Source organism: Notechis scutatus, chromosome 2, assembly GCF_049901735.1.
Source record: "Notechis scutatus isolate UNSWTSFEM ecotype Mainland chromosome 2, rNotScu1.2, whole genome shotgun sequence".
In the NCBI taxonomy this organism is placed as follows: domain Eukaryota; kingdom Metazoa; phylum Chordata; class Lepidosauria; order Squamata; family Elapidae; genus Notechis; species Notechis scutatus.
The window spans coordinates 45,879,671-45,901,108 of record NC_142010.1 but is presented as its reverse complement, the minus strand read 5'-3'; the positions used below and the strand labels follow the sequence as shown (position 1 = coordinate 45,901,108).

Sequence of the window (21,438 nt, the reverse complement as noted above, 5' to 3'; positions counted from 1 at the left end):
TGCATCTCCTGTCCAGTTCATAACTGGATATCACTTATAAATGTATTATATTCTCCCAGTGACTCTACATAGATATTAAACAGTAAAAGAAAAAGGACAAAGCTGAATGACAGCAAGAAGTAGAGTGCCTGAGAGTTTGATCTCTTCTCCACCCATCAAGTAGAACTGACCATTCAAAGAGAACAGTAGGGAGTAACTTGCTACACAAATTTTTTGTTTCTCTAGCCCCTCCATAAGTGTCCCCTGCAGAAGAAGGGAAATTCTTTTGCCACAGCAGCATTTTATAACTTTCCATGTGGCTTCCACATTAACTTTCTGGGGAAGCTGGCAGAGAAGGTTGCAAATGATGATCATGTGATTATGGGACAGTTGACAACCAGTTGTAAGTGCAAATAGGTTACCAGGTACCTGAAATGCAATAATGTGGCCATGGGGATAGTGCAGAGGTCATAACTTCAAAGACAGCTTATAATTTTTCCTGAGTCTCTCATGACTTCAAATAGTTGTTAAGCAAATGGATGTAAGTCGAGGATTATCTGTATGGTATTTGTTTAGCCCATTCTCCTGGTTTCTTATGTTGAATATGTATATCTTGTAATACAGAAATTCTTTCACAGTAAAAACTTAATTTACATGTTTTGATCTGCTGGTTCAGTAAATGAGACAACTCTCTCTTCCTTTTTTATGCAGCTTCATACCTTTGAGAAAAGACACTTATTTCTGATAAACCTTCAGTTGAAAGGAAAACCTGAAAAATTTATTGACAGTCCACAGATGATGACAGGTTTGACATAAAATTTGTTTGCCTTTCATCACCTTCTAATTTGAGTATTTCATCTATAAAGGCTTACATGTTTTTCACTAATTGGTCTTTTCATTTTATAGCCACCTGAAGTAGGTTAGAGTTTGAAAAGCCAAATATGCAGTATTTCAATATACAGAATTCATATCTGTATGCAGATTATCTTGGTTCTTGTTGACAAGTCTTACGTGGGTTTCATACAGTTGCTGGCAAACTATGCATATTGATAAAAATAACACTTGCCATTGTATTTAGAATGTATTTTCTCAGTCAGCTTCAGGATATCTTCATATTGTTAAGTTTATGTCAATAAGACATATGGGACAAATGTATTTTGGAATGGAATTGAATTTATTATAGTACAAGATATGTGGTATCCAATAGTTTAATGCTGATTTACATTTTACTTTGGGGCTGTTTTTATTTTTTATTTCAAATTGATTGAAACTGATACCACCTTGGTAATGTATGATGGTACCGTTTATCTAGCTGAGCTTTGTAATATCCACAACAAATGTTCTCTCAGAATATTTGCAGAACTTGGATAACAATTGTAATTTTGGATTATAGATCTTTAAATAGCTATTAACCATAATATGCAAATAAAAATGTATATTCAGGTTTTAATAACAAAATTCTGAAGATATTGGAAATGTCTATAAACAGTCTACAATTCACCTATTTGTTATTGAGTGGTGTTGATGAAACTTTGCTTTGTTTCAAAATTATTTTTCTAGTCTATAGATTCATTGAAGTCCAATACTGTACCATGTTTCACTGTTGATTAATGAGAGTCTCTTATTTTAAGGACAAATTACTTTTGAATGATACATACAGATTTTTTAAAAATGTATCCTTTAATGTGTTTACACCAATGTTGAAAGTTAATGGTTTTTATTGGATTAAGATGGTTTGTAAATCACCTAAATATATTCAGAGCTATTTTTTTAATACAATTTATTTATTTAGAAAATGTATATGACTGCCCACTTAAATATAACTCTGGGTAACTAACAACCAATTTAAAAAGTAAATAGAATCCATAGCCAAACAAAGTTACCCAATATGGAGAAAAAACAAGACATTTCTTTAATATAAAGAATTGTGAAGATCACACAACAATTTGAGGGCAGAACAAACAAAAAGAACCAAACTTGACAGTCTTGGAACATAAGAAATAACCTTGACCACCTTCAATGAACTGTTTACTATTATATCTTAAGAACTTTTTCCCTCAAGAGTCACTGCTAGCTGTGGTACCATTACTTTGTATGAGTAGTTAGGATTTTTGCCACCAATGTGAATCTCTTTACATTTGCTAACATTGAATTGTATCTACCATTTGGATCTACTGTACTTTCCTAATGTACAGAAATACATTTGGAGAATGAGGAAACAGCCAGGTGTTCAATGCCTGTAAAAAGCTAGCAGCCTTGGGCCTATTCAAAACACCAAGGAATGCTCTTCCACAGAGTAGATGCTGCTACTGAGATGATTCCAGCAAAATTACATTTTTTGAAGGAAGAGATCTGGAGCTTACCCTATTTATTAGATCAAACACAACAAAAAATAAATAATAGGAGAAAGGCTGTTCAGCAGGTAGCCTGACCCTATGCCATAGATGTCCTTATAGGTGATGAACAGGACCTTGAATTTTCACCCAGAAGACTTACTGAAAAATCTTTGATGAGGAACTTTATTAAAGGCGTTTTCAAAATCTATGTAATTGATGTTACTGACTATCCCTTATCCACATGTTTATTAAAAGCTTTAATAAACTCTAGTAAATTAGTTAGACAGGACAATGCTTATTGAAACCATGTTGGGTATCCTTGAGCATGGGTTGTGTCTCCAGATGTTTGGTAGTATAATTTTTAATAACTGTTTCCACTGTCCTCCCCAGGACAGATGTTAAACTGACAGGCCTAGAATTTCCTGGATTTCCCCAGGAGCCATTCTTAAAAATTAGAGTTACATTGGCCAACTTCCCATTCTCAACTACAGAGGCCAAGAGTGGAAACAGGTTATATATTTCAGTTAGGAGGTCCACAATCCCAGCTTTAAGGTCCTTAATAACCCTTGGGTAGGTACCATCTGGGCCTGGTGACTTGTTGATATTCAGTTTTGTAATAAGGACTAACACCTGTTCTCGTGTCACCATTATACGGCTCAGTTTTCCCGATTCCCTTTCCCTTCCTTTTGAGGGTAAGTTAGTGAAATGTTCACACCACACTGAGCATTTTAAATAATGTTTGCTATTGAAAAAAATACATTTTTTCCTAACTTGAAACTGTAGTGCAGAGTTGATTCTCATGCAGTGGTCTAGAATTTTAAAAACAGCACAGTGTGACAAAGGGGATGCTTAAGTACTAAATTATGTTGTAGAAGGGAGAAGTGCCAAGAATTACTGGGAAAGCTTTAGGATTATAGCAGAAAACTCTTGTGCAAACTCTTATTATTCTGTTGGATTTTAAATGTTATGTTGTTGGAAAGGGGGAAGGATCATGCATGTCTCAATTTTAGCATATGTTATCTGTTTTTTTTTCCAGTGGAGATTTATAATTGTGCAATTGGAAGTGCTGATTGTTCTCAGTGTCTTGGGAGAGAAGATCTTGGTCATCAGTGCATTTGGAGCGAGATCACTTCTAACTGCAAACTAAATACTGAAGCCTCCCAGATCCCAGACATGTGTCCTCCTCCTGAAATTAGGAAGGTAAAATTTGGATTCACTGCAGTATTCACTGTATTTCAACACTGAGACTTTGAAATAAAAGGCAGTGAATGGAGAGTCTGTCTATGGGCAGAACTGAGAAGTCTAGTGTCCTAAATTGAGGATGAAGCAGGAATCTGAATTTTGATCTTTGTAACAGATATATTAAGCTAGCTGTAAATTTATTTATTTATTTATTTATTTATTTGATTTGCCAATTGTTTGGTGCGCTTATGCACGCCCCCTACAGACCTCTTAGGAAAGGGGTGAGGTCAATAGTAGACAGTCTAAGGTTAAAGTTTTTTTATAAGAAAATAAAATCATGGAATACAGTTTTCAAATGATATATCTCCTGAAGCCTAGAAGATGGGAATGTAAGCATTTTTATAACCCGACTAAAAAGCATGTTCCTGTGGAAGTTTATGGGAATTGTACTTATTAATTTTAAGGGAGTCTATATGTCATTCCCTTCACTTTAAATGATCCAGATTCATTAAAGTTGTATAGCATTATACCAGTTCAAATCTTCCAAACACTAGTTTTCATCCAGCAAAAGATCAAGCAAACATAAATTTCCTTTTTTTTTTTTTAAATGAGTGGAAGAATTAAAACTTTAAAAAAAATAAAGAGCCAGGTTACTTGAGGAGGGGGGGGGAAGTGTTCACACAAGATTGATTGTCAACATGTAAATATCTTTTGTCCAGGAGATAATGGACCATAATGTTGAAAGAGGCCACTGAGTCTAACCTTCTGCTTAATGCCAGAATTCAAATTAAAGAATTTTATTCAGGTGTGTGCCTGTACTCCACTTCCAAGAAAGAAGAGTCTTTTGCTTTCTGGGCACTGTTCTTACTTTTAGGACTTTTTTTTTTAAATACCCAGTCAGAATCTACCTTCCTTGATCTTAGGTCTATTATTGTAGTCCTACACTCTGGAATGGGAAAGGACAGAACCTTGATACCTTTTCAAGTACTTGAAGAATTCCGTCATATCCAACCCAGTCATCTTAAGTCTAAAAACAGTTGGCTCTTTCAGTTTCTCTGATTTCCTGATCATTCTTGTTGCACTTCTCTGCAATATGCTGTTCCAATGACCATTGAATCATTTTAAAATTATGGTACTTTATGCCGGGGATCCTCAATCCATGGCCCACTTGGAACTGGGCCATTGAGAGGTGAGTGTCTACGCATCCACCTCCACTTGTACAAGCAGTGGGTGCTTGCACTCACGTGCAAAGCTCCATTTTTGAAAGCGGCAGGCATGCTTGTGCACAGTAGGTGCAAATATGCCTACCGCTGTCATGGAACCATCCCTTCTCCCCACTCCCCCGATGGGCAGCCAAGCCGGAATGGTTGGGGACCGCTGCTCTATCAAAACTAGTTGCTCTATTCAAGATGGAGAATGGCCAAATGGAACAATGATCCCAAAGATGATTTGGAAATAATGCTGAGATTAGCTGAAAACTAACTAACTTCATTTATTTATTTGTTTATATTACATATAGATACTACCCATCTAACTCTCATTTGGTTTCTTCACAGCCATATCATGCTGTTGCCTCTTGTTTTGTTTCCAGTTTATTACTAAGATATTTTCCCCCGAACTATTTTTATCAGCCAGGTAATCATCATTCAACATTCTTTCAACATCTTTAGTACCTTGTTTATCAGCACTTTTGAGTTAATTTAGTCTTGCTTTGTGAGAGACAGTAGCTATTTCTTTTAACTCCATCGTGCTCTTATCAGGAGATTCGGGCAACTAATGTATTGCTTCCATTGAAGTTTTTAATTGGTTTTAATCATGAAAAAGAGCATTTAAAATAAGCAATTCCAAATTAGTGACTTTCTCTGTCTCTGGTATCTTTAATGATTCAGGAGTAAAAATAGCTTTGTAATTTTTTTCTGTAGTATCTTCTTCAGTTTTTCTATCAGCCTATTCTTCTCCATCTATTGAAAACAGTAGAGGTGATTATCTTCTCTTGAGTCTCATCTGGAACCCATAATTCACCAATAACTGCTTTCACTTAAAAATGAAGCTCTCTGCTACCCAATTTGGTTATATAGACCAAAATAAGAAGCTAGCCTCCAAGACTACTTTGGAACCTGAAGTCATGATTCAGAAAATAAATCAAACTTACTTTATGATGCATTACCTTCAATGGCACATTTTTTTCGTGGGTAAAGCTACATGCCCATGCTCATCTGAGCAATTCCTTATTTTACACTTGAAGTCCAAGAGAAGGCAAAAAAGAGATAAAAACAACAACACACGCTTGTGCGGCAAGATGCACCATGAAGTATGCACAGGAACATGAACAGCATGCATAACCATCTTACCCAATCTCTTCTGTTAATATTATTTGCATAGTTATTGACTTGTAGTGTTCTACTTTCCTTTCATTGTATTTATCATGAACTGGAAGGATGGGTTAAAAATGCTACTTGAGTGTCCAGATTATTGTGCTTTCTCTGAAAGTTTTCAAAAATCTCAGGTAATACAGGTATTCCTCGACTTACGACCACAATTGAGCCCAAAATTTCTATTGCTAATGTGACACATTTGTTAAGTGAGTTTTGCCCCATTTTAAGACCTCTCTTGCCATAGTTGTTAAGTGAATAATTGCAGTTAGTAACATGGATAATAATTGCAGTTAAGTTAGTAACATGGTTGTAAAGTGAACCTGGCTTCCCCATTGATTTTGCTTGTTAGAAGGACCTTGGAACACTGCGACCGTCATAAGGATAAACCAGTGGCTAAACAACTGAACATTGATCATGAGACCATGGGGATGCTGCAATAGTTGTAAGCATGAAAAATGGCCATGTCACTTTTTTGATGCTGTTGTAAACTTCAAACAGTCACTAAATGAACTGTTGTAAGTCGAGGACTACCTGTATGGTAATAGATGCTTCTCTGTAGTGTCATTTATATGTACTGGAAGGAAGGGATTCCTTCCTAAACTTGCATTCGCTGCAAATACATGCCTGGTTGTCTTCAAGAAAAACAGGCTGCAGCCTTTGCAGATCATGTTGCAGCATTCTAATCCTTCATCTACACTGTTGCTTCTTAGCGCAGCAAAACTTGAAAAGATTTCATTTAATTTCCATGTTTTCACATTGCCAAGTAAATTTTTTAACTTTAAAGGAAAATCTGATTATACTTTTCCATGCTGGAGTTCTAATCACTTGTCCCTGTCAGTTCGTTCTTTGGGCTAATTCCCTGGAATCTGGCTGCCTTATATTCCTCTTAATACTGTTTCTGATTATTCCTCCAGAAGCACTCACTCATCGTTCTATTTTTTTTTTTTTAACATTGGAAAGAGAAACGTGTGGCTCCAACTATTTGGTGCTTTGCAGAATTTGTCAGTATAGATTAGCCATGATGACTGCAACAAATTATAGCTTCCATTCATCAAAATGGTTACTGTACAACTTTATGAGTGTTTGTATGCGAATATATGTTCTAGAGGTTGTTTCTGTTCTTGGCTTTTCTTCTTTTACATTTTTTATAGTTTTTCTTCGTTTTTTGTATTTAGTTATTTAAAAAAAAATCAGCCACTCTGTCACCTACAATGAGTCATTAGGAAGTCACAGAACACACACCTTGCAGTCAGCAATTATTCAGGACATGAGCTTTCCAACCCTCATAGTTCAACATGCAATCCTTCAGATCAAATCGATAACAGATAACAGATAATCAGAGTTGGAAGGGACCTTATAGGTCATCTAGTCCAACCCCCCACCCAAGCAGGGGACCCTATACCATTTCTGAGAAATGGCAGTCCAATCTCTTCTTGAAGGCCTCAAGTGATGGCACTCCCACAACTTCCGAGGGCAAGCTGTTCCATTGGTTGATTGTTCTGTCAGAAAGTTTCTCCTTATTTCCAGGTTGAATCTCTCCTTGTTCAGTTTCCATCCATTATTCCTTGTCTGGTCTACAGGCGCTTTAGAAAATAGCTTGACCCCCTGCTCCCTGTGGCAGCCCCTCAAATAGCCTCTTTCTTTTCCTCTTGTTGAATTCACGTGTCACATTCCTTGTTACCTATGGTGTGATGAATGTATGGCATCATCAATATCCTCATCTGTATCAGTAGCTCAGCTTTTTGACGAATGTAGAACTGGTAACATATCTGAATGCTCTTGTCTCTAATCAAAATCTGCAAATGCAATACAGGTAGTCCCCGACTTATGGTCACAATTGAGCTCAAAAGGTCAGTTGCTAAGTGAGACATTTGTTAAGTGAGTTTTGCCCCATTTTATGACTTTTCCTGCCACATTTGCTAAGTGACTCGCTGCAACTGTTAAATCAGTCACACGGTTGTTAAGTGAGCCTGGCTTCCCCATTGACTTTGCTTATCAGAAAGCCACAAAAGGTGATTATGTGAGCCCAGGACATTGCAACTGTCATAAGTACAAGTCTGTTGCCAAGCATCTGAATTTTGATCATGTGACCATGAGAATGCTGCAGCAGTCGTAAATGTGAAATACGGTCAGAAATCCCTTTTTCCAGTGCTATTGTAATTTCGAATGGTCACTAAGTAAACTGTTGTAAGTAGAGGACTATCTGTATATAGTTTATTTAGCAATCTCCATATAGGAAACTAGCTGTACATTAGATTAAAGAATTCTAACAGACAAAGTAGTTAACTCAGCAAAGGTTAATCAACCCAGGGAGCTGAGAGTTGGTAAGTACCTCATCTGTTCAAAATCAAGTAGCTAATTTATTACTAATATGTAAAATATGTTTCCATTTCTTTGGTCTAACAATGCAGAGGAAATGCTAATGAGGCCCACTCAATTCCACTGTACAATGTAGGAAATTGAGCCCCTTGCTCTCTGCCAAAAGCAACTAGTGAAAACAAATCATCAGCATTAGCGTTATTAGACTAGGATGCTATTTCCTTAGCAGATGCTGTATATTCCATTTCAAAAATAAACAAGGGTTGTTTTTTTTAGTGTCTCTAGAGTTGTCCTGAGAGGAAGAAGACAAGGAAACTGTAACCCTATTGGAGGAGTGAAGTCAGGGACATTATCAAGTTTAAGCAGCTTGGCGGAAGAAACCCCCTCCGCTGATGACCTTCTGCCCTGGCTGACGTCATATTATGTTGGCAGCAGCTACAGGGAAAGGCAAGCTGCAGGCTTTGTAACTGAACTTCCAGGAAGGAAGGCTGCTGTTCCTTTATAGTTGATTTTATAGATTTGTCACAAAAGGTTATTTGTCACAAAAGGACAAATAACCTACAATTTTCTAATTGTAGGTTATTAAGGTAACTCAGACATCCTGTCAAATCAGTGACTTAGGCTCATGAAAAAAAAAAAAAAAAAAAAGTGGTGACAAATGAAATCTCCTCTGAGATTTGGTATTGTTGTAAAATAACAGTTGCAGCTTCTAACCATCACACTTACAAAATGGACAATTCCATTGCAGATAACATAGATGTTAGGGAATGACGGTACTAAATCAATTGTGAATAATCTTCTCACAAATTATTTTATTGATCATGGTAGAATTTTAGAAGCTCAGTTCCACAGGTTTTGTTTCCATCCAGAAATGTTACAGTTTATCATTGGTTAATCTTGTTGGTTTTTACATTCCTTTCACACTATTATGAAATGATGTTTTAGCGGGATGAAGTAAAGTAAAGGAGTCTCTGGGGATTTTACTCTGCTAGTTATATGCCAATTTTAGGGAGCAGCGCTCGTCTGTTTCATTAAGCCATTGAGCCAGCACTGTTCAAAGATGTTTCTGCAGTCATGTGGCCAGCATAACATCAGTTCAAAACATACAGAAAAATATGGAACATTGTAACCTTCCCACCAAAGTAGTACCTATTTATCTACTCTCATTTACATGCTTTTAAACTGCTAGCTTGGCAGTAGCCGAGGCAGCTGACAGGAGCTTACTCCGTCATATGATGGTGGGACCTGAACTGACAGAGTATAGATCTTCTCTGACATCTATTAAGCCACTGAGCCACTGTCCAAACATGTTTCTGTTGTCACGTAGCCAGCATAACATTGTACTGCAGTGCAAAGCGTGTAGCAAAACACAGAACACTGTTACCTTCCCACCAAAGTGGTATCTATTTATCTACTCGCATTTATATGCTTTCAAACTGCTAGCTTGGCAGTAGCTGAGGCAGCTGATAGGAGCTTACTCCATCATGTGATGGTAGGACTTGAACCAGCATAGTATAGAGCTTCTCTGACATTTAAGCCACTGAGCCACCCACCTCTAGAAGGATGAGAGGTAGTATAAAAGTAAGCCATAAAAGTTTAAATCATATATGAATGTTAACGACATGGCTTATTTGTTAGAGCGAATTAAAAATCCCCCCCTTTGTTTTCAGCTGTTTTCATTCAGTTTTCTTTGAACTTGCAGATTGAGCCTCTGGATGGACCCTTGGAAGGAGGAACTCAGGTCACAATTCGAGGGAGAAATCTTGGTCGTAGATTCAGTGATGTTGTTAATGCTGTCAAGATAGGAAATGTGAAATGCTCACCACTTCAGGACAGATATATAGTCTCCGAGGAGTGAGTAATTCAAGCTAAATTATTTTGAAAACCAGCACATGGGAATGGTTTATTTTGTCCTTTTTAGTTGATTGATCCTTTCTTGCTTCATGGTTCAGATATGTGATGGCTTTGGTATATGATTGCCTAGAGCCATGATGGCAAACCTATGGCATGCATGCCACAGATGTCATGCAGAGCCATTTGTGCTGGCATGCGAGCCGCAGGCAAACTTATCTCACTGCGCATGTGCATGCCTCATAGTGATTTTCGGCCTGTTTGAGGCCTTTTTCGGCCTCAAACAGGCCAAAAATAGCGTCGTTTTTTCACTTCCTGTATTTCCGAAAATACCAGAAGTGATGAAAAGGGCCCATTTTTCAGCCTGCAAAGGCTGCAGAAGTTTTCCTCAAGTCTCTGGGAAGCTGAAAAAGGCCTCAAACGGGCAAAAATCAGCTGGGAGGCACAGTGCAAATAAGAGGGCAGCGGAGAGATTGCATGCGCAGGGGGCAGGGGAGTGCACACAATGCCTTATGAGTGCTGGCATGCAAGTGTGCAAGCACAAGTACACGCATAATTTTTGGCACAGGAGCCCAAAAAGGTTAGCTACCACTAGCCTAGAGGATTGCATGAATCTGTTAATATGTAAATTGATAACAGGATATTCAGCCCTTAACTTCTGTTACTGTTACTACTAACAGCTACTATTTGCTTACTGACTCAGTGAATGAAACCACCTGGTGCAAACAAACAGACCCACACTCAAAGAATTCAGCTGTTTTATTGCCGAAATGTTCTCATACTGATGGTTTGTACCTGAGTGAGACTAGATAAGGTTCAACTTCATGCAAGAGGGGTTGGATTTCACTTCTTACACCCACATAGAAATTCTAGACTAAGTCCCCATTTGACTCCTCTGGCTATCTCCCCTGACTAACAGACTCCTCCCCTAGTCTGTCTCCTACAGAAACTATCTGGGCCACACCATTTCCAGAAGAAATTTCTGTCTCTCTTTTTCCCTTTCCTTCCCCCCCCCCCACTCTCTCTCTCTCTCTCTCTCACACACACACACATATAAATCTTTTCATTTGTAATGAAGTTCTTTCAAAATGATAGGTAACAAAACTAAAAAAAAACTTGAAGCATTCACATCCTAGAATACAAGCTCTTTCTTTATTCTATATATTGTTGTTCTGATTGAAAAAAATAGATACATTTCATGTTTTTTTTAAAATGCACAGATAATGTAAGTAAGGAAATTACTTTTTATATAAAGTAATACCTCACTGACAACCATAAGTTGTTCTTTAATTAGCTGTCTTTATGTAACAAAGGACTGTAATCCACAAAGTCCAGAGCTTCTTCATCTCTTATAAGACAGGGAAGAACTTAGGGTGACAAGTGTAATAAAACTTCCACAGCTGATCCCCATGCTATTATAGTTTAGAAACAATTTCTGCAGTTCTATCAATTTTTCCCCTACCTTCACATCCGCATACTTTTTGCAGTTGTCTTCTTTATTGAAACTAGACAGACTTCACAGACCAGCTAAGGTGACTTGTCTACATCCTGCTTTGAAATGAAATCATCCATATAGGAAAAATTCTCTTTTATTCTGTAAATGGAATACCCACTCAAGAACCAAGGTTAAAGAGTTTAGCAAATAAGCAATCTAGAATTACGGACTCTTTATTGTTCTGTTACTAAAAGCACTATAACTACATTTAACTTTGAAAGATACACAGATTATACATTATGGAGAGTTGATGGATATAAGTAGGGATAAGTATGCTTGAATTAATAAAATAGCCATGCCAAAATGCATCATAATTAAAATAAATTTATGTGATTTAAGGCCTAAACATGCTTATTACAGCTTAGTATTGTCCCTGATATATTTTCTACTTCTGGGTATTTATGAATTAAAGCATCATTACACTTATAACTTCCTATAATGGCCCTTCAATTTTCTGGCCAAGTACAGTATTATATTTTAAAAGTTTCTCCATCATAGCCACTGTTGCAGCTTTTACTTCAGTATAAAATCTTTTAATAGCAATAATATTTACCAGAAGTGACATTCTTTGTGCAGGAAAAGGGGACATTTCAAACATTTATATGCAGGACACTGTTTATCTTCCAGAAATTATTCCTATCTCTCTGTTTTGTAACTTGTATGACAGAATAAAATTGAATAAGGGCATCAGTGGTGGATGGGGATGGGGTGAATGTCCCAATGGCTACAGTTCAGTTTTAAATCACCTCTCCCCGCCCATAACGCCCCTGGCTAAGTATGCATGCATTCACCACAACAATATTATTATTTTACAATAGCAACCACTTAGTAGAAAACAAAAATCCTTGTTGTATTGGTAATAGTAATATTGAGGTTATTGACGTTATCCAAGAAACACAGTGTAGTTCCTGGAAAAATTATTCATGTATATGAAAAATGCATAAATAGCACATTGGTCAAAGGATAATGAAAAAGTTATGGTTCAATTAATTAAAGCAGTGCAGTGGTTTTTGATGCAGACATTCTTTACATTTCAAATCCTATTCCAAGCAGAAGCTAGCATCACGTTTAAATCATGAAATTGCTTTTTAAAAGTATTTTTTTAAATTTATAAAACAGAGAAAAACTGAGAAAAACCTAAAAGATCAAAAAAGCAAAAACAAAACAAAACACAAAAACAAGCAACTAAAATAAACAACAAGATTATATTATATATCAACTGAAAACCTTTCAGGACATGTTTGAAAGATATCACCAAACTTTGACCAAACAGAATAATATTGATCAATCATTCCATTACATCAATAGTTCATGAATTGAAAGCAAGTACATATCAGCCAAATCAAGATATTAAATATGGAGTCACTTGGTCTTTCCAGACAATCTGGAAAAATCAGATGAATTCAGATTTGTTTGTATATAATTCAAAGAAGATTCCTGTGATCATGTTCACATCTATGTGATCTATGCATATTAAGAAATATAGAGTTAGTAAACCATCACAGGGCAATAATGGGACCACCAGGACACACATTACTATTTAAAAAAATATTGTGTTTTTGGTCAACTGCACATTTCCAGAATGAACTATAATGGTCAGATTTTCACGAGTCTGTAATCGTAAGAATTGGTAACAGAATTTCAGAAATATCAGTACGTATGAGTGACAAACAGCTGAAATGGGCACATAGATTCTGACTTTAATCTGATTTGGACAGAATTGTTCATTCCTAAATATCTCATTTTACATAGATTGCTATGTATAATTTCAGGTTGTTGCATTGCTTCTGAATTGTCAAGGATAATAAAGAATTTGTAGCGGAATAATATTATGTGACTTATTGTTTTTTCAGTAAAAATTGCTCATGAGGCCCACATGGGAGAAAGAGGCATTCTTGGAAATAAAAATAATACAGTATGCCAGCTTTTTAAAAATGTAAATGCTCTTTAAAAAATAAAACAAAAGCAATACTCAAAGAGCCATAAGTTAATATTTTGTCTGTCCTTGACATATTTTGTAGCCTGGTCACATTTCTTATTTTTCAGTCAAAATCTCTTTTTTACACAGAATTGTTTGCTGGACTGGAGAAGCAACAGAAGAATTTTCTGATGTGGTGACAGTTAATGTGAGCAAAGAAGGGAAATCCAAGGAGCGATTTTCTTATATAGTACGTAATTTCTGCTGAGTTTTTAATCATGAATTATCATAAGGAAAAATGTGATTTCCAGTGATATGCACAAACAAATGTGAAATATATCATTAATTAATAAAGACATATTAACATTCAAATATGCCTTATCCACTGAGTCCTTGAGAATTAAAGAGGCTATCTGTGTCACCAAGATGCCAGATCTACCTACTTTTACAGTGATATCTTAAGCATGCACATTATATTAAAATGATTCTTAAAATAAACAGCCTATGTAAAGTATGTCTTTTAGATAGATCTGTAAGTTTTGTTGTTGTTTTTTCCATCAGGCCAGAAAGTAGCTTTTGGAAAAGCAATTTAAATCGGGTGGAAGTAGTTGACAAGTTAGGATAATTTGAACAGAACAGAACAGAACAGAACAGAACAGAATAGAATAGAATAGAATAGTATAGAATAGAATAGAATAGAATTCTTTATTGGCCAAGTGTGGTTGGACACATAAGGAATTTATCTTGGTGCGTATGCTCTCTGTGTACATAAAAAGAAAAGATACATTCATCAAGAGTCAAGGTACAACATTTAATAATAGCCATAGGGTACAATAAGCAATCAAATCTTACTAGGAAACAGTCAATAAAGATTCAGTGCCACTGAAATGATATTAGCATAGATATCATATGAAGGAAAAACTCACAATTAGATCCCATCTTTTTGTAAACATACTGTCACTAATGGTTACCTTAACGAAGGTAACTCCCATCCAGTTCACTGCGTCTGATTCAGGTGGGACAAAAATGAAGAGACAGGCTATTAAGGACAACTCTTTCCAAATGTTTTACATTAATCTTGTAAGTAATGTAACAATGATATCATTTAATAGTTTTTATACCATGCAGTACTAAATCAGTGTGATTGATTTCCAAGTAATTAACTTAGAATTATTTTTCCCTATGATATTTTTAACATCTTTGGTTTGTTGTTGGAGAATGATAATAGGACTTGTCACAAGCAATTTTTTTAAATATTTGCAGTATTTACATTTCTGAACTGAGATGTCACTACAAACTAGGAAACCAGTATATCTTCTTGACATTCCTCTTTTTTGTCTTTTTAGCTTCCAGTAGTGAAATCTATGTCTCCATCTGTTGGACCAAAAGCTGGAGGTACCAAAGTAACTATCACAGGAAATAATCTCAGTATAGGATCCAAGCTTCGAGTTTTGCTTAATACTACAAAAGAATGCAGGGACATCAGGTAAATACTGCTCAGAATGAAACATGATGCAGCTGTAAAGATTAGAAATTATACTTTTCATAACAGAAAATTAATTGAATAAGAAAGTTTTTTTAGAAATACGTTTTCCAAAGTATAAATTGGCGGTTGAGCTGATAAGTATGGGGCTTCTATATAAATTTATCATTACTTATATTATTTTTCCAATGTTTAAAGGATATACTTTTGATGGATAGCGTAGACTTGGTATTAGTGTTATATAATTTTGTTATATAACTGTTTTGTAATGATAAACAAGTTCTGCTTAGATCAAATAATTTATAGAGAATGTCTATCTGACAGTAATTTCAATTTATTTCTGAATATTGTATAATTACAATAATTTCCAAATCTGCAAATGCTAAAACTTTCAAAAACAGGATTATTTGGGATACCGCATTTTGATACAGAATCAAAAACAGAAATGGGAAAGCAATGTTTCTTGGGGTTTTCTTAACTTGGATTTCTTTTTTTATATGAATTTATTTATTTATTTATTAAATTTATATGTCACCCATCTCACAGTCAAGCAACTCCATGAAGCAGCCTTCAATGAATGCCAAGTATCCGACAACCCAATCCTGAGTTGGATATATTATTCAGTATTCTTCCTTTTTTTGTCACAGTTTCATAAGCCTTTGTTATTTATAATCTTTCAAGTGAATGCCATGCATCGTAGGTTCTCACTATAGAATTGGGCATGTCCATGACTTAAATTCAGAAATGTTTATTTTTTCTTTATAGTCGCACTGATACCACCATCATTTGTACCATGCCAAGTGTGGAAACTATTACCCATGTGGTTGTCTGTGTCCAATTTGAAGACAAGTCTTGCATTGGTTCTAATAAATTTCAGTATGAGAAAAATCCAAGTATAACAGATATCAACCCCAAAAAGAGTCTAGTCAGGTAAGATATCTTTCTCTGTGAGATGTTGCAGAAGTAGTCTTGGTTAAGTCTAGTGCATTCATAGAAGTTGTGTATCTTATTCTGAAGATTATAGTTTATAGGGAAGAGGCAACTTCCATGCCTATTTTGTCCAAGGGCAAATAATTTTATTTGGTATAGAGACAAGGACGTGGCATGCTAGTCAGAAAGCAACCACTGTTAGTGCACTCTTGGGATGATAGCACAAGAAGTCTTCAGGCTTTCTGACGATTCGTTCTAAGTACATCAAAGCAGAGACTGACCCCATTTCATCTTCTCTTTTGCTTCCTGGTAAAAGGATTGTCCCCACATACCCATTCTTCACTGAAATTTAGGTAATGCAATAAAACTTTGTATAATAACGATTGTTGGAATCCAGTCATTGATGCAGCTGAATGGGGCACAAGGCCAGATTCATGATGTGGTGAGGCAAATGAAGATGAGCTACAATCCTGGTATAGTGGCTCATTGAGGAGCCAAGTAAGGCCTGGTACAGTTCAATGAGAACAGGGCCTGGTTTCTCAGAAATATCTTGCTCATATGACGGTCTTCAGTAATTTTTTTCTCTACCCAGCTGGCTGGGAAATAGTTCAAAACACTCTCCGTGCATGAAATTCAGATCTAGAACCTAACCTATACCTAAAATATCATAGACAATATTGGTTCAACTTCTGAAAAAAGTTACGTTATGTTTTATTAACCCATTTTTATGGAAGGAATTCTTTTTACCCCCATGCCCCTTTGCTCAATATGCTGTATTCATGCAACATAGCTGGAAAGATTTGCTGTGAAAAGTATAGTTGATGAGCCAAGCACTTGTTCACTCTTAACCCAGTTTCAACTAGGAGCACGAACTCCAAGTAATAAGAAAAATGTTAATTTTATATGCTTCAAATCATATAAAAACTTTGGGCAAATCCATATAAAATAGTATTATTTTATTGGTCTTCATGTCTTATATAGGTTGCATATTTTTATTAAGAAACTGGTATATTTGCTTTTAAAATACATTGCCTTTGATGTCATTTCTTCAAGGCCTCAAGGCTCCTGTTCCTTTCTGAATGTCTATACTTAATACTTATTTAAGTATAATAACGTAATGTGAATAAAGAAACGAGCAAGTGTACCTCAAGACCATGTCACTCAGAGTGTGTGTATAAGGCCAAGGCTCCTGATCTTTAGTAGTTCTTTAAAGGGAATTTTGACTTTTAATTACAGAGACCAAATTTTAACATGCGTGAAAAATCTTTGAAAGTGAGCAGTGATGACACTTCCAGTTCTCACTGCTTGATGTAAAATTATCTTAATTGTTTTATTCTGAGGATCAAGAGAAGTAGCACAAAAATGTATGTCGGCAGCTACAAAATGTAGCAGCTTATGCTTGGCAAAAATGTACATTTAAGATTGAAATAAATATAATGCTAAATGATATTGTACCAACAGCACTGGTACTGAAGTCAAATCAAAAACTCAATCAAAGACAGAAATGAAATGCTTAGGAATGATCACCATATTACACTTTCCATTTGTTTCACTGTTTTTCCCTGCTAGGGTGCTATAGTTTTGTTTCCCAATTATTGAACAAAGTAGAATTTTTCTTCAAATAAGCCATATTCCCCAAATGTTTATGCAGATATGGTATGAGCTACAAAAGGTTTCTGAAAATAGATAAAAGTACACCATATTAGGGCCTAGAGAAGCTTAAATGATTTGTGAAGTCCTATATGGGATATTCTGGTTTGAGTATTTTTGAGGCTAGATAGATGTATTGTTATATTTATAACTCGATTGCAGAAAGTATGACTTCAACAACAGATTGGTCAATGCTGGAATGCACTATTTGACTCTGTTACATCCTCTAACCCTCACTCCTTTAACCTTAAACTATCCACTATTAACCTCACCCCATTCTTAAGAGGTCAATAAGGGGTATGCATAAGTGCACAATCGTGGCTACCGTCCTGTCCTATTGTCCCCATTTATTTGTACCTATTTCCTGTATTCTTACTCATGTTTATACTTATTCCTATTATTTTGTAAGCGGTTGACAAATTAGATAAATAAATAAATAAAATATTTTGATTTCCTAATGAACCAATATACTGGTAGTTAAAGCAAACAGGACATGAAGTGTGTGAAATAATAAAAAGTTGGATGCAAAAGAAAGCCTGGATAAAAGTTTTTGGTAACCAGTGCAGATAGGCCATCTGCAATTTGGCAGATCGAATATCACCAGGCTCAAGGTTGACTCAGCCTTCCATCCTTCTGAGGTGGGTAAAATGAGGACCCAGATTGTTGGGGGCAATATACTGACTTTGTAAACCGCTTAGAGAGGGCTGTAAAGCACTATGAAGCAATATATAAGTCTAAGTGTTCTTGCAATTTTCCTTTTCTGCTCTCAAAGCTAGTGGCATGTTCTAGGTTCATTTCATTATTTCCTTTAATAGATTCTGCAGAGGAGGTTCCACATTTAGCTGTCTAAAGGCAGCTTTTAAGGGGAAAAGTATTCAAACTTATTTACTCGTAAGCAGCTGCTGCTGGAGGTTTTGGTTTGGCAGCAAGACAAAAAAAAAATTTATTCAAACTGTGTTTCCATTAAAGTTCAGTGGTGAAATGTTTCTTGGTTAATTGATAATCTTTCTGCTCCAGTGGCCTATTGAATATTCCTGGATGTTATACAGCAGGGGTGTCAAATTCAATTTCATTGAGGGCTGCATCAGGGTTGTGTTTGACCTAGGAAGGCTGGGGTGGGCATGGCCAGGATGGGCATGGCCAACTTGAGGGCTGGGGGTGGCTGTAGCGGCCCAAGTGCTCCGCCAGTGAAAACAGGCTCCCGAGCTCCGTTTTCAGCTGTGACAGCCTCCTGCAACCTTCTGCCAGAGAAAACGGAGCTCAGAAGAGCCACACGCGGCCCTCCCGAGCTCCATTTTTGCTGGCAGAGATACCACAGGCTGGTCCCTCGCTGTTTCCAGGGTGGCCACGTGGGCCAGATCTAAGCACCCCGTGGGCCAGATCCAGCCCCCGGGCCTTGAGTTTGACCTCCCTGATATACAGTATCACTGATTGTCTTGGCCTCTGTCTGCTGTTAGCAAATGTCTAGAAGCAAATCATGTTCCTCTTATGATTCGGCTGGGGAGGAGCAGAGAAAACTAATATGTGTTTGAGAACTGGTTGGGTAAAGACAAGAGTAGTCATTGTAAAGATTTACCCAGGAGTTTTTCAGGACCTTCAGAGAATGAGGAACATGACAATAAGACTATAAGGAAATCATAAGTATCTGATACAAACATGAAGAAATGATGAAGTATGTGCTACAACATTATGACCCAACCCCTGGCCTTTTGTGTTTGCATCCAAATACAAATATGTAAGCCATGTGGTTTGAATCCTGACACACATTCTTTTCATTTTATTTTTATGTACATGTGGAAAGCATGTCTTGGTTACATGTAAATCTTACATACAGTCTATATATACTTGCAAAGTATATGGACAAAACAATCCATGGGTCCTATATAAAGTTTCTGCACCAAGTCAATAAAATGTTACATAGTAATATCAATCAAAAACCTTATTCTGCTTAAACTGCAGAAGGTTGTCAAGACTTCCTTAAAGGGGTGGGGAAAACTATTTTTGTCAAGTAAATGATGTGACAAAGATTAAGGACAAATGTAGATTTCTGTGTCCTTGAATCTAAGTCTTGTTTTTCATATTATAGGTACTGGGGAAGGTACATATTTCATATTTCATAAAAATAATATTTATTCTATAAAGAATTGTTATTAGGACTGTGCAAATTTATTTCATATAATTTACTTATTAGGCTTATATCTCCCCCTTCAATTTTTCATCTAATCGCTTATCTTTCTGTTTCCCTTTATTCTGAATTAATAGCGGCGGCAGAACCATCACTGTGGAAGGAAATGGATTTTTGATGGCTCAGACTGTGTCAATGGTTGTTCGTGTTGTTGGAAAAGAACAAATGGTAAGTCTTCACCAGTGAAAAAGTAAGGAGCAAAATGAGTAGAAATGAAATGCAGGACAAAACATCAACTTTGTCTAAGCACCTGAAAACATTTACTCAGTAAGTACAGAATCCTCAGTTTTACTTTTTGTTTTTATAGACAATTGTATTGTCATGTTATTAAGCTGTTTATGATTCCACATGTATCTTTTATCATGACATTTCAGTAAGTCTTCAGAAAGCAATCAAATGTGCCAGGGTACATTTGAGCTGGTACCTTCCTTTGCCATCAGTGTCACAGTTTCGTTGTTATGAGATTCAAAATATGTATGTGACTTGATCTTAAAGGCTAATGAGGTACATTTTTGGAGACACTGATTTCACACCCATTACCATTATTTTTCTATTTATAATTTGTTTGGATTGTAACGTTTTAAGTTCCTGAGAACTTAATTCCATTGGGAATTGGGGAGGGGAGATCTTGCTTAAAATTACTAATGCATACTCCTTTTTTTCTGGGGATAATTTAGTGCTCATGTTCAGAGATCTGATTTTTTGCTGTCAGCTGTATGAAATAAATATGAAATCAAATGCCATAAATATTTCCTCTACTCTAGTTATCCTCATGTATAGTAAGTTAGGCTAAAAGAGAATGAGCTACTTGGTAGGCAGTGAATGCTGATTCTTCATTAGAGAAAACTCTAAAGAAAACCAGTTTTAGCATTGGATGCTTTCTTTTCAGTTAGATCCTATGGACTAGAATTTGTGGTTTGAGTTGTTTGGCTTATGCCACTATAATATTTATGATTCTGATCAGTGTTTCTTCCCTTTTTTTATTTCTATATATTATGAACAAAGAAATGCAAGTAAAGTTTTGCAGAATTGAATTCTCTCTCAGATTTTCCATTCAATATTTTTTCAGTGTTCAGGAAGTTAGCCTTTGCTTCTGTTTACCTAGCATCTCTTACCTTCTGTCACCCGTAAACCCCACAGGTGCTTTTTCAAAAGGCAACTGGACTTTGTTTTTCCTTGAAGATGCTTCGCTTCTCATCCAAGAAGCTTCTTCAGTTTTGACTGAACAGTGAATCCATTCAGACAGAATCCCCACAGACACTGCCATCAGTAAAGTTGAATGGCACTGTAGTTTTGCGGTCTATATCGACCGTTGATGGAAGTATCTATTTTTGTTTTGGCAAATGTAAATATTTAAAATTGTTGCCAACTTTGTAGAATCTCTTTTGTCTATGTTTAATTTGCTTGCTTTCTTCTGTTTTTAGAACTGTAAAGTTCACTCGGACACCGTGATTACCTGCCCTTCTCCAGCTGCCTCCAATCTAACTGGAAGCAAGCCAGCATTAGTGGACTTTTTCATCAATGGATTCCTGTATACCGATGAGAGCCTTTTCCCCTTTGAATACACCGAGGAAGCTGTACATGTTAGCAAATTCCACATGGAATACTATACAGATCCCCAGTTCTTCACAGCCAATAAAGAGAAATTGATTAAACATCATCCCGGAGAGCCTTTCACCCTTGTTATACATGTAAGAATTTGGAATATATGGATACTGAGAGAGAGGAGGATGCT

The 21,438-nt window shown here is 36.3% G+C and overlaps 1 protein-coding gene across 2 annotated transcripts in view; it reads left to right on the top strand.

Moving 5' to 3' along the window:
* Positions 1-21,438, top strand: part of PLXND1 (plexin D1) — a 180,526-nt gene that overhangs the window by 80,807 nt on the left and 78,281 nt on the right. For both annotated transcript variants that reach the window (XM_026678521.2, XM_026678519.2), the window contains exons 11-18: positions 691-784; positions 3,352-3,515; positions 9,894-10,045; positions 13,606-13,705; positions 14,802-14,941; positions 15,704-15,868; positions 19,781-19,871; positions 21,128-21,394. In XM_026678521.2, coding sequence (XP_026534306.2) covers positions 691-784; positions 3,352-3,515; positions 9,894-10,045; positions 13,606-13,705; positions 14,802-14,941; positions 15,704-15,868; positions 19,781-19,871; positions 21,128-21,394 — 1,173 coding nt within the window. The remainder of the gene's footprint in view (positions 1-690; positions 785-3,351; positions 3,516-9,893; positions 10,046-13,605; positions 13,706-14,801; positions 14,942-15,703; positions 15,869-19,780; positions 19,872-21,127; positions 21,395-21,438) is intronic.